The following is a 12,082-nucleotide window of genomic DNA, read 5'->3' on the forward strand; positions in this document are numbered from 1 at the left end:
GAAGCCTTCCCAGCCTGAGTCTCCGCCCTAATACCTAAGAGTTTCTCCACACAAGCACACACACACACCACACCCGCCCCCATCCCCCTTCTGATTCCGGGGCACAGGGAGAGAAACACAAAGGGCAGAAGATCGACGGCACAGAGAGCTGGAAGACGGGGAGATGGGAGGGGCTCCACAGTGCCAATCACAATAAGGGAAGGCCACTCAGGCTAGGAAGCAGGAAAGATAAGGAGACCAGTGTCATCATCAGTCGCGATACGACAAGGCCCCAAAAGGTCGGCAACCCTGGGGACACGCGAGAGCTGGGGGGGGGGGGGGTCGCGCCAGACTCCGCGGAGACAGTGGTTTCGCGCACGCGCGCCACGCCCATCGAACCCGCCTAAGTCACGACAGACCCGAGATGACGGACACTCACGGGGGGCCAGACTGGCTAGCTGACTGCCCCCCTCTTCCACCTTCCCTCGACGCTCCAGCAGAGCGCCGGAACCAACACACACCAAACACCCCCCCCACACACACACCCACACACACTACCACCACCCCGGACTCCGCCCCCGACTTCCCCAAGGTACCGTCACTTCCGGTCTCCCCCAACTTGCCACCGATGGCCACTTCCGTTTCCCCGATAGTATTTGGGGATCGCAAGGCGGTACTTCCGGCTCCCCCAGGTCCCCAAGATTTACTTTTGTGGGGCACGATGAGGAAGTTCGCGGCCCCCAACAGTGAGTTCCTTGGGGCGAGACGGGCCGGGGCCGGCCTGGATGGGAGGGAGCCGAGCACCCCGAGGAGCCGCGGCCACCGTTCGCCCGGGGGACCGTACTGCGCCTGCGTGCGTCGCTCTACGCATGCGTACACTCTTAGGCACCGCCCACCCCCGCTGACGCTGTTCATTTCTTCTGTGCACGCGCTTAAGCTGTGGGAGGTTGAGGTGGCTACTATAAATGCCTGAAAAAATTACTAGATGAGACTACGCCTCGAGAAGCTTTGGACAGTTGTATACAACTTGGAGTTTGGGGACTGGGGATTGCGCCTCATCAATCCTTGTTATTAAAGTCGTGGCCGGCAGAGAATTTAAGGCGGCACTGTCCTGGCCTCCTAAAATTCTGTCTTGTCACTCTGGCCCTCGAGGCTCTACTCCTTCGGCGCCTCCGGAAGTCATCTTTTCCTTAGACGGTTGGAGGTGGTTCGCGAGCTGGGCGTGCCGTCGCGTTGTTGGGGCTGACCTCGGTTCTGCTCGGTGGGCGTTTGGCGGGCTGTGGGCGCCATGTTCTCGCCGGCGATGTGCGGCCAAGGGGACGCGCCATGTTTGGAGAAACTAGGATTTACTGTTTTTAGGACTTTCGTCAAAAAGGGGACCTCAGAGTTTGGGAATTAGGAGCAAATGGACTCAGATTGGACCGAAACACAAGAATCTGACCCTGGAGTTTTGAAGGGGATGTTGAAGGGCTTCCGCAAGCCCCGGGTCCGCGGGCAGGCGGGTCGGTGTTCGCTGCCTAAGCCCCTCCAGCCCACCCGCTGCCCTCGGGCCAGGGCCTTGGCCCCCTGGCGTTGCAACTTTCCCAGCCAGGCCGGTTGCTGCCGGTGTGCCTGCCTGCGGTGTCCATAGCCTTTCTGGATTCGTAGTTTCTACCCAGGTCCCAAGGACCATTTCGTTAAGAGTTCTAATAAACACCTGTTTAGAGAGCTCTTGGTTTGTGTCAGCCACTTTACTAAGGGTTTTGCGTACTGTCCTTAAAAGCCTTTCAACACCTAGGATAGTTACTAACAATTTATAGATGAATATACGTAGGCGAAAGTAAGTGGCAGAACTGACAAATCCAGACCTACCAGACCCCGGGTAGAGCACTTCTACCAATAAGTTGTTGTATTTTACATGTATTTGTTTTTTATGATAAAAAGTAACAAACATTACCTGTAAATAGTAATAATGAGCCCTCATATACCCATCACCCAAATTTTGTTCTTTTAATTAAATCGCAAGCGCATAGCAACCTCACCTCTCAGAACAAATTTTTTGGCAGTCTGTGGGTTATACATAATCTATTAAGGAAGCCATCTTTCATTGCATTAACTGCTCCACCCACTTGGCTCTCCTTACTATTATTTGAGAACCTAAAAACCACCAGAAACTGTAGTAAGTGCTTTTACAAGCATTAGTTATAGCGAATATTTACTTTGGACTTAACTATGTGCAGGCCTTTGTTAAGGACTTTATGTGCATTGTCTCTTTTAATCCTAGCAGATTGATGATTTGGTCATTTTACAAATAAAAAACAGACATAGAGATTCATAAAATTGTCCAAGATCTAACAAATAGTGGAGTTCGGGTTTGCACCCTCTCTAACACCAGTACCTATCCTCTAACCGTTAGATTATGTAGCCTCTTGTAGTAATAAATGTTGAGCAAACAGACTCATGTCCGCGAACTTTCTCAGGGGTGTACATATTGTTTCCCCAATCATAAACTTCAGAGGGAAAGTTTTCCATCCACCAGGCCCCAGCGCCTATTTCATACCTGTTCTAAAGAACTTACCAGGTTGTATTGCAATGATTTTTGTTTACATAGCTAGTTTTCCTTTTACTGCTTCAAGGCCAGGGACTATGTCATTCATTTTTATGTCCCTAGGGCTTAGCTGACAAACAGCTGGGACTCAAAACAGTTTGCTAAGTGAATGAATGAATCAGTCCACCTCTCTTCAGTGCTGCACAACACAGCAGAAACCCAGCTCAGATATAAGTTGAAAGGCCATAGGCTTCTACTTAAGAGGGCTCAGCTTTCCTAATTCTTGAGAGACCCTTGGACATGTCAGGGTGTATTCTGGAGTACTGGCATCTAGAAGAGGGGGAGGAAGGCCCAAACACTGTAAGTAATCCAGGCTTGGGTTGGAAAACAAGGTTGAAGTTACTCATTAGCAGGTGAAAGGGTCAAGGGTCAAGGCAAGGGGGCTGGAAACCGAGTGGACTGAGTAACTAGCAGGGGGAGAGAGCAGTTAAGGCACCAGCCACTTCACGAAGAGCACCAGCTCCCTCCTGCCTGAAGATGTTCTACCAAATATGGGCAGCTCTATTCTACCTCTATGGTATTCTCCTTAACTCCATCTACCAGTGCCCTGAGTTCAGTCAACTGACAACTCAGAGAGTGGATGGGAAAGAGGTATGGACTGCGAATGGGGGGAGCTTATGGTGGGGGCTCTGAAGGATTTGGGTGGGTGGCCTTGAGTGACCGGAAGCCACACTGGGAAAGGGAGAAAGGGTGTGTGTGTTTGTAACAATGAATGCAAGAACAAGTAAAAAAAAAATAGTAGTATGGCCATCAATGTGGCGACATGGTAGAATTGGGGGCGGGTGGTTACTCAAGGTGATTGAGAGGAGACAAAGGAAAACTCACTTAATGGCTCCCTGTCATAACCCAAACCTTAGTTGGAAAAAAACAGCCACCACTCCACTCCTAAGTCTTGCTGTCTTAAGAGTGATGATGAAGAGGTTGAATGGATCTTGTAGTGGGGACCCACCCTTTTCTGATCCCCTCCCCCCACCTGGTTCTCTGCAGTTCCCAGAGCCACACCTGGGCCGGTGGTACTTTATCGCAGGGGCAGCTCCCACCAAGGAGGAATTGGCGACTTTTGACCCTGTGGACAACATTGTTTTCAACATGGCTTCAGGCTCTGCCCCCACACAGCTCCAGCTTCGTGCTACCATCCGCACGTGAGTGGTGAGGAGGCAGAGGCACCAGTAGGTGCAGTCTCTGTTCAAAATATGAGCACCCACCCACAAAGAACTCGGCTCTTTGGGGTATCTGCTATTCTTGGCCCACTGAGTCAACAGTTCTATTAGTTTCCTTCTGAAGAGAGATGGGCCTAACCAACCATACCTTGGTAGCTTGATACTACCAAGGGGATCCAGGCTTCAAAAAGAAGATAAATAGAGGTTGGTATTGTGTGGTTGGGGTGCCACTCAGCCCTTCCTCCTTGTCACCACTTCTGCAGGAAAAATGGGCTCTGTGTGCCCCGGAAATGGATCTACCACCTGACTGAGGGGAGCACAGATCTCAGAACTGAAGGTTGGTTCTCTCCAGCCCTCATGCTCCCCAAGTCCCCTGGGCTTGGTTGGTTTTGCATCCCTGCCCTGACACTCTCCCCACCTCCCCGCCCCAAACAGGGCGCCCAGACATGAAGACCAAGCTCTTCTCCAGCTCATGCCCAGGTGGAATCATGCTGAAAGAGTCAGGCCAGGGTTATCAGCGCTTCCTCCTCTACAGTGAGTGGAGATGCCAGGCAGGAAGGGTTGGAGGAAACACTTGGAGGGCAGGAGCCTCTCACTCTGGGTCCTATGATATCATCCCAGGATGGGCTGGGTGCCTCCATGAGGTCCTCACCAGGGTGGTGCTAAGAAGCAGGGACTTTGATAGGCCTGCCTGGTTCTGCCTTGCTCTTCCAGATCGCTCACCACACCCTCCTGAGAAGTGTGTGGAGGAATTTCAGTCCCTGACCTCCTGTTTGGACTCCAAAGCCTTCTTACTGACTCCCAGGAATCAAGGTGAGGGGGTAAAGTCCCACAGAAGAGGACTAGGACTCACCAAGTCTTCTGTGCCAGATGAAAGGGACTCAAGTGATGTCACCGGAGGACATGGCCAAAGGCTGACATCATTAGAATGGCGGTGTTGACACCTCCGTTTGTGTCATAGGCTGTGATGGCATCAGAAGGATGTGGCCAAGAGCTATGATGTCACCCAAGGGAGCCAGGATGGGCTCTGGGCTACTCAAAAGAGAGGTTTCAGAGTTTGTGGTGTATAAATTGGGCAGAGGGGCAGAGATATAGGGGGAAAGGCCTCAGAGACCCCTTCTTAGATGTGGGGAAAAGCAGGAATGCATTCTCCTCTACCCTGTTACCACCAGTGTTGCCTTTCTTCCTGGATTTCCTTCCTTTTCATCCTCTTTTCACCCTCCTCCCACCAGAGGCCTGTGCGCTGTCCAGTGACTGACCTGTGGCTTCATCTGTGCCCCAGATGGATATGGTGGGAGCTGCAGTTGTGCTGCAGGGAGAAGCTGGAGACTCCCAGCTCCCTTTCAAGAGTAATAAAGATGGTTTTTCAATCCTCATCTCATTTTGGGTTTGTCTCCAGACATCAATCCCACTACCTCCATTTCAGTACTCCCCCTGGGTCTTCTGCCACCTAAACCCCCAGCTGGACGGCGTCAGGAAGGACACTGAGTGGCGGTATGTCTCACTTTGTAGTGATATATTTAGGATTTGGTGTGACACAGTTATTTATTGCTGAGTGTGCAAACCCCTAACCCCAGAGTGGAGACTGCAAGCTCCAATGCTTCCCCATACTGCCTGTCTGAGCTGCCAGTCCCACTGAACTGGCCCTCCTTCCAATACTGCCTGCACCATTCCCACTTCCCCTGGCTCCTGGGAACACCCAGACCCTCCCTGCAGGCTCCCTGTCACCTGGGGTCCCTATCCACACCCCCTAATCCACCCACAGAACAGTCCCATTCTCCTCTAGATGGCTCAGATCCCAAGATCTAAGGGGATCCTTTGGGGCTCCAACCACCCTCTAACCCTAGTCAGAGGTCTGTCTGTCCTGCCTCTGGTCTCCTCCAGCCCTGGGTAGTTTTGAAAGGTAAAGAGGACCCTTTAGTCTTTATTTGTCACCACCACACTTTTTTTTTTCTTTTAAAAAGTAGAGGTGGAAAGAAAAAAAACGAAAGTGGGGGAAACGTAAAAGCAAAAAGTAACAACAGCTGGTGAATTCAAGGGCAATATCCCCATTGTCCATAAACAGATACCCTAAACAGCTCTATTCTCCCCTGTGTGTGAAGGGGGGGCCCTGTGCCCTCATACCCTGGGGTTTATTCCCCATCCCTGAGGTCCCTGTGCTTACAATCTGGGTCATGACCCCCACTCTCCTCCTAAAGGCCACACTATCTTCACCCTTGCTCCCACCCCACTCAGGGTGGGGGCACTATGGTCACCCCCTATCCTGCAGTCACAGCCCCTTTCCCGGATCTCCCCTCCACTCCTCACCCTCCCTCTCCAACTTCTCACCCTCCAAGTCAGTGGCCTCCTCATCCCCACTGGGCTCCCGGAGGCTGACAGCCAGCACTAGGGCCTGTAGGAGGCCAAAGAGGCAGGCAAAGTGCAGGGGGTGAGCAGTAAGTAGGCTCAACACAGCATGGAGCCCATGCAGGGCAGCCAGGAAGCACAGCAGCCCATGCAGCCAGAGGCCCACGGGTCCACGCAGGCCCAACGCGTCCAAAGCTGCCCTCAGAGGCCTTGAGCACAGCCCCAGCAGTGCTGAGGCCAGCAGCTCCAGCAGGTGCAGAGTCAAGTTGGTTGAGATCTGCAGACACTCCTCTGGGCCCCCCAGGTACTGCAAGGGAGCCCCTGCTCCCCCATCTGGATCCCCCCGTAGCCAGCCCAGCAGTTTCTGATGCCGCCCTGGCTTCTCCACTGGGGCTTCAGGCCCGGTGGGGCTCAGTCCCCCTTCAGGGGACACTCCAGATCTCCTGGTGCCACTTGAGTCCACAGGATCCCGTCCAAGTTTGGGAATGGTCCCTCCAGTCTCCAGTCTCCCAGACTCTTGAGTGTTAGAGATAGTCTTGTCCCACTTGAGGGAATCCATTCTTTTGCTTCCCAGTTGCTCATCTTGGGACTCCCTGCTTGGCTGTGGAGCAGCCCCACAGCTCCTCCGTACCCCTGGGTCTTTGGCCTTGGGAGGCCCCACATCTCCCATGGTTTCTGGGGCACTATCCCAGTCACTCCCTGAATTCTCAGAGGAGCTGTCCACTGGTCTGGGTTCTGGGGCAGGCAGGTCAGGTTTCATTGGTTTCCGGCGGCCCCAGGGGCGAGGTAGCCAGCCACCAAGTCGTCGCAGGAACATGGCTGGGATGTGTAATGAGCCCCCAAATTCTGCGGCTGCTTCCTAGCACTGCTTAGATTCTCAGGTTTAGGGGCTGAGTGTCTCCTCAAAAGCCAGGATCTGTTCAAGCTCAGAAGAACTGTTATCTTTTTGGTGATTCCTACTCTGAAATCAGAAGTGGCTCCACACTTTCCTGAATGGTCGTGCAGCTTCAAGTGTGACAAGCAGCTTGTTTCCTTTTCAGTTCTGAGGTAAAGAAGGGAGGCACATCCAAATTCATTCACCACCACCACCCCCCCACCACACAAGATTCAGAACAAGAATCTCAGGATCTGACAAGGCCTGGGTCACCCCCACGGTGACCTCCCTGCGTTTCCGGGTTTCCTTTCCTGCAGGCAGCACCCCAAGTTTCACTCACCAAGGCCACGCCCCAAGGTGCCCCAGAAACTGGGGAGGCGGTGCTCCATCCAAGAAGGAAGGAAGGTGGCCCTGGGTTCTCAGCTGCTCCCAATCTGGAGAGTCCTGAACTGCTGACCTAAGGGAGCTCAAGAATAGGCAGTCTCCTATTGGGGGGTTAGGAGAGAGGTGTTGAGCAAATTCCACTCAGCAGCGTTCTTCCTTTGATTTAGAGACCTATGAATCCTACAAAGCGGCCCGACCGGGACCCGAGCACGCAGCTGAGACGCGGCCTCCGCAAGGTCAGGCCAGAAATATCTTCGGATATCCTCGTCTCGAGGCCAAGCGCGGGCCTGCCTGGGGATCCAGGCGTCCGGGCGCTGTGCGCTGGGACCCCTCCCGGGCCCGGCGTCGGGGCCGCGGCCTCACCAAGCCTTCTGGAGCCGCAGAGCCCGGAAGCAGCTGCACCGGGGCTGGAGGGACAGACGGGGGCGGAGCCCGAAGCTCGCGGGGCGGACCCTGCGGATCCACCGCCCCCCGCGCCCCCGCGCCTTTAGTACGCGCCACTCCGCAGGGCGCGAGTGGAGATCAGGCAGGGCCAGGGCCTGAGTGTAAACCTAGCCCCCCATTTTCGTCGCCCACAGGTGCTCCCCTAAACTCGCCCGCTCCCTTTAGTCCCCTGCCCTTTGGTTCTTCCCTGCAACACCCCCCACCACCACCACTCCTTCCCATGTCCAGGACTTCATGGAAGGGTTTTCCGAAAAAGAAAGGTGCTTTTCTGGGACTCGTGTAGCTCTTCCCTGCCGTTCTACGCAGATTTTACTTCCTGGATCTGACAACAGTGAGCTCTCCATGTGCCTGGCACCTGGCATGAGCAGCGGGAAGGAGGGGGAAGAGGGAGGGAAAGACAAGTGCAGACAAACAGAACGTGCTGCTTGCCCTCAGTTTTCAGATAGTAAAATGAAGAACCTTGACTTAAAGGTTACATTTGGGAGGCCAGAGTTCTGGCTCTAGGTTAGCTAACATAGTAGAGGATGTATATTCCTAGGCCCTCCCACCCATTGGCCTCTTCCTGCAAGATCCTACCTACTCTCATGACCTCTGTCAGCCTTCCCAGGTTTCCCCTAACACCATGCATTTTATATTGATCACATAGCCACGTCCTCCTCTATGAGCAATTAGAAGGTTGGGAATTTTTTTTATTACTCTTCTTAGCACGTAGTATACGAACTTGTTTAAAATCAGTGATTGAATAAAAACAATGATTGAATTGGCTAGAGTAGTCAGGAGATCCTTCCTGGGGTAGGTGAGACTTGCATAGAACTTGGGCCATTTCTGGTTCAGGGGATTCAAAGAATAGGTGGGGCATTCCAGGCAGGAGCTAGGACGTGGAAGGGAACCAGACTGGCAAGGAGGTGACCCTATTATGCCACCTGGCTGAGGTGGGACTTGCGTGTGGCCCCTAGACTTGTTTGGTTTTCCCACAATAGCTTCCAGAAAAGTGAATAAAACACAAAAGAGGGAGAAGATTGATTTATTTTTCAATGCTCAGCCCCTCTCTCCCAAAGGCAGAGCCCACTAAACAAAACCTGAGGATCTAGAAACTGGGCAGACCCCAGGAAGTAAAAGCCAAAGTGCGTACGTCCAAGTTCAGACTTAGCAATAGACCATGATCAGACCTTACCAAGGTCACAACTCAAGGTTCATGTATGTCCTTAGGTCCCGCTCCCAGGCCCTGTCCTTCTCCTTCTGCTTTCTTTCCTCCCTGCGGCTCAGTGTGGTCACCCGAGGGGTTCTCTCCCTCCCAGCCACAGCCCGAGTATCCCGAGCCAGGAAGTGTGTGACTCGGGGTTGGGGCACTGATCTGTAGCCTAGTCCTTCTTGGTCCCTCTTGAGGACAGTGGGGATGGGGTTGGTGCGGCCCTCACCCCGGGGTCCCAGCCCCATTCCAGGCTCCCAGCCTCCCCTCAGCAGCAGCTTGAAGCCTGGGCTGGAGGTGGGCACCCCAAGGGGCAGGTTGGGGGACCTGAGATCGTGGGACAGTGACAGCAGGTGAGCAGTGGATGTACAATGGTTAGAGTCTTGGAAGTGGGCATCGCAGGTCTCACAGTACCGGGGGGAGGGTGATTGTGACCTGCAGAGAAAAAAGAAAAAGAGTTGAGGGCAGGGGAAGGGTTGAGGCCTCAGAGGGGGGTGGCAAGGTGGGAAGTCCTTCTAGTCTTTCTGTTAAAAAACAAACTGCCTTCCAATCCACTTAGTAATGAGGGACCCAGAAGGGAACAGCTAGGAGAAGAAATAGCAACCAGGCTTCACAAGCTCTTGGCAAAGCATAATTATTTATAAGGCACTTATTATACGGGAAGCATCATTCTAGTACTTTACATATATTGGTCCATTAAATCCTAACAACCCTACAACAAAAGTGATCTTATTGCCCCCATTTCTCAGATAAAGAAAATGAGGGACATAAAAATTAGATTAATTGCCCAAGTAGGTAGTCAGAATTTGGACCCAGGGAGATCATGTTCATTACTACTCTACTACACTGCCTTATCAGCCTACACTGGGGGATCGGGGAGAGAACCCTTCAGCTCTGTTCTGGACCCTCTGGTATAGAGGGGCTAGGAAAGACAGAACACACTGAAAGAGGCATGGGCTAAGGCTTCCCCTCACCGGTTCTCTGGACTCCTTGTCTCTCCATGGCTCTCTCTGACCATGCGGGCCACCTCAGGGAAGCCTGCTTCTTCAGCCAGCTGAGCAGCATCCTTGCCACCCAGCTCACAGACCCCTACCCAGGCAGCTCCACGGCCCAGGAGATAGCGCACAGCAGCTCCCTGGCCTGCTCGAGCAGCACACATCAAGGGGGTCCACCAGAAGGCATCCCGAGCATTGATGTTGCCCCCAGCTCCCCCTGCCTCACGGGGATCCAACAGCCTTCTTAGTTCTGCTAGGTCACCCTCTTGGGCTGCCCTCAGTATCCACTGGGTCATTTTGTCCTCCGCCTCAAGGGATCTCCTTTGTCCATGTCCTCCTGAGGTTCCTGCAGCAGCTTCCCTCATTATTCTTCTCTTCTTCCTCTTTCTCTTACTGGCAGGTTCAGGCTGAGATCTCTGGGATTCAGGGGCACTGCTTTCGTCGCCAATCAGGGCCTCATAGAACGCCCGGGCTGCAGCCCCATCCAGGGTGGACTGCAGCTCTTCAGGCTGTGACTGCTGCTGCCCATCTTTCCAGAGGTCACTGGCACTGGTGGCCGGGGTGAAGGTGATGAGGGAGGGCCTGGACATGGCTCTTGGGTAAACTGGGAGGATGAGACTAGACAAAGGGAGGCTGAGACAAGCAAGCCAATCGCTTCGTGGCTCTGCATTGACCAGAGCCACCTCCGGAGACCTGCTGGGATGAGGAAAAATACCCTTAAAGTCAAAAAACCCTCTCACTCCCTAAGTGAGCCCACAACCTAGGACTCTGCAGGGCCTAAGGACCATAGGTCATGTGGAAAAACAGAACCCTACAATAACAGCCCATGCCCCTTACTAAAGGTTAATTTAACAAAGACTCAGTGAGAGTTGCCACCAACCCCATCCTCAACAACAATAAATAAAAACAGCTTCTATCTAAAACTATTTGACCACCAGTTAAGACATACCATTAAGGAAACAATCAGCCTGGCCCTTTAAATCTTCCTTGATCCTATGGTCGGGGTATTCTTCCCAAACAAGAACAGACTTTAACACTTCTACGGGAGCAAGAAGCTGATTTAAGGGAGAAGCTCCAGTCTTGGTAGTCTCCGTACGGCAAATAGCACTACTTTAAGCAAAGGAGCTGACGATCAAATAGCCACACGACCCCTAACACGCATGCGGGACTGGAAAAAAACAACAAAACAACACAAAACATTACTTGAGGACGCAGGCCTGTGCTAAGCGCCAGGTTCAGCTTCCCCACCCTGGGACCTTTTCCAGAGCATCCGCTCAAAATGCCACGTGCTTAAGTAGCGCGAGGACAGTCTGTCGGTTGGGGTCCTACTTTTACATACATAACGCCCCCACAATGCCTCTTGCCTCCCTGAACGTGGCCCCCTCTCCGAGCTCATTTTTTGGAACTGGGAAACCACTCTCTGAGTTAAGAAAGGCTCTGAGTTGGCGGAAGGAAACCTGTGGAATGCACAGAAGCTGTGAAATGAAATAACATCACCCTGCCCCTCACCATTATTCTGACCAGGGTTCGAAGGTCATACTTAGTGCCCGCAGCATAAGGCCCCCTTCAAGCCTTAAGAGGAAATGGAGAAGTGCAAGGGGACGAGCAACAGAATGGCTGGCGCCACCTCAGGTTAGAGCACGGGGCCGTCCCGGTTCTCACATCGCTCACCTCAGCCGAGCCCACCCTACCGAAGTCCCTCAGCAGGGAGCCCGGCCTCACCTCCCGCCCGAAGAGACCAGACCCCGGGGTGAAACACAAAGTTCCCCCCCCCCCCTCACCGCGAAGCCTCCAGTGGCGGGCCTAACTCGGGCGAGGGGCTCGATAGGCAATAAGGACCGGCCGGTTAGCCGGGGATGAGGTCAGTCCCCTGAGTAGGAGGGGAGCGCCTGGGACACAACCTCGCTGCGTGAGGGGAGCTGCAGGAAACCAACCAGCCAGCCAGCCTCGTTCACTTCCCCGCCCCCTCACGGCCCCTCAGTCGCGGGATCCTACGACTATATTTCCCAGGCTCCCCGGCCCAGAACGGGTACTGGACTTCCGCTTCCGGTGGCACCCCGCTGCGCTCGCCCCCGAGCGTCTGGCTCAGGGGCCTCGCGACACAAGGGTCGTGCGTGGGTCATT

The 12,082-nt window shown here is 53.7% G+C and overlaps 3 protein-coding genes across 10 annotated transcripts; 1 reads left to right on the top strand and 2 right to left on the bottom strand.

Moving 5' to 3' along the window:
* Positions 1–581: 581 nt before the first annotated feature.
* On the top strand, positions 582–5,102 carry APOM (apolipoprotein M). 4 transcript variants are annotated; one of them, XM_030315084.1, is made up of 6 exons: positions 582–997; positions 3,554–3,708; positions 3,990–4,063; positions 4,162–4,260; positions 4,441–4,539; positions 4,959–5,102. In XM_030315084.1, the coding sequence occupies exons 1-6, from the start codon at positions 965–967 to the stop codon at positions 4,982–4,984; spliced, it is 486 nt and encodes a 161-aa protein (XP_030170944.1). In that variant the 5' UTR covers positions 582–964; the 3' UTR covers positions 4,985–5,102. The 4 variants fall into 4 exon arrangements, with proteins under 4 accessions (XP_030170944.1, XP_030170946.1, XP_030170945.1 ...); XM_030315086.1 differs by having other exon boundaries at positions 582–725; XM_030315082.1 differs by lacking the exon at positions 582–997 and adding an exon at positions 1,021–3,157.
* A 123-nt stretch (positions 5,103–5,225) lies between these two features.
* CB2H6orf47 (chromosome B2 C6orf47 homolog) lies at positions 5,226–7,755 on the bottom strand. Its single transcript, XM_030315079.1, has 2 exons — positions 7,287–7,755; positions 5,226–7,114 (listed from the first exon to the last, which is right to left on the bottom strand). The coding sequence occupies exon 2, from the start codon at positions 6,887–6,889 to the stop codon at positions 5,996–5,998; it is 894 nt and encodes a 297-aa protein (XP_030170939.1). The 5' UTR covers positions 6,890–7,114; positions 7,287–7,755; the 3' UTR covers positions 5,226–5,995.
* A 1,027-nt stretch (positions 7,756–8,782) lies between these two features.
* GPANK1 (G-patch domain and ankyrin repeats 1) lies at positions 8,783–11,998 on the bottom strand. Of its 5 annotated transcripts, none has more exons than XM_030315077.1 (4): positions 11,893–11,998; positions 10,908–11,126; positions 9,938–10,654; positions 8,783–9,398 (listed from the first exon to the last, which is right to left on the bottom strand). In XM_030315077.1, exons 3-4 carry the CDS (start codon positions 10,546–10,548, stop codon positions 8,954–8,956), a joined length of 1,056 nt encoding a protein of 351 aa, XP_030170937.1. In that variant the 5' UTR covers positions 10,549–10,654; positions 10,908–11,126; positions 11,893–11,998; the 3' UTR covers positions 8,783–8,953. The 5 variants fall into 5 exon arrangements, with proteins under 5 accessions (XP_030170937.1, XP_030170936.1, XP_030170935.1 ...); XM_030315076.1 differs by having other exon boundaries at positions 11,860–11,997; XM_030315075.1 differs by having other exon boundaries at positions 9,938–10,651; positions 11,740–11,997.
* Between the last annotated feature and the right edge of the window lie 84 nt (positions 11,999–12,082).

Source organism: Lynx canadensis, chromosome B2, assembly GCF_007474595.2.
Source record: "Lynx canadensis isolate LIC74 chromosome B2, mLynCan4.pri.v2, whole genome shotgun sequence".
NCBI lineage: Eukaryota > Metazoa > Chordata > Mammalia > Carnivora > Felidae > Lynx > Lynx canadensis.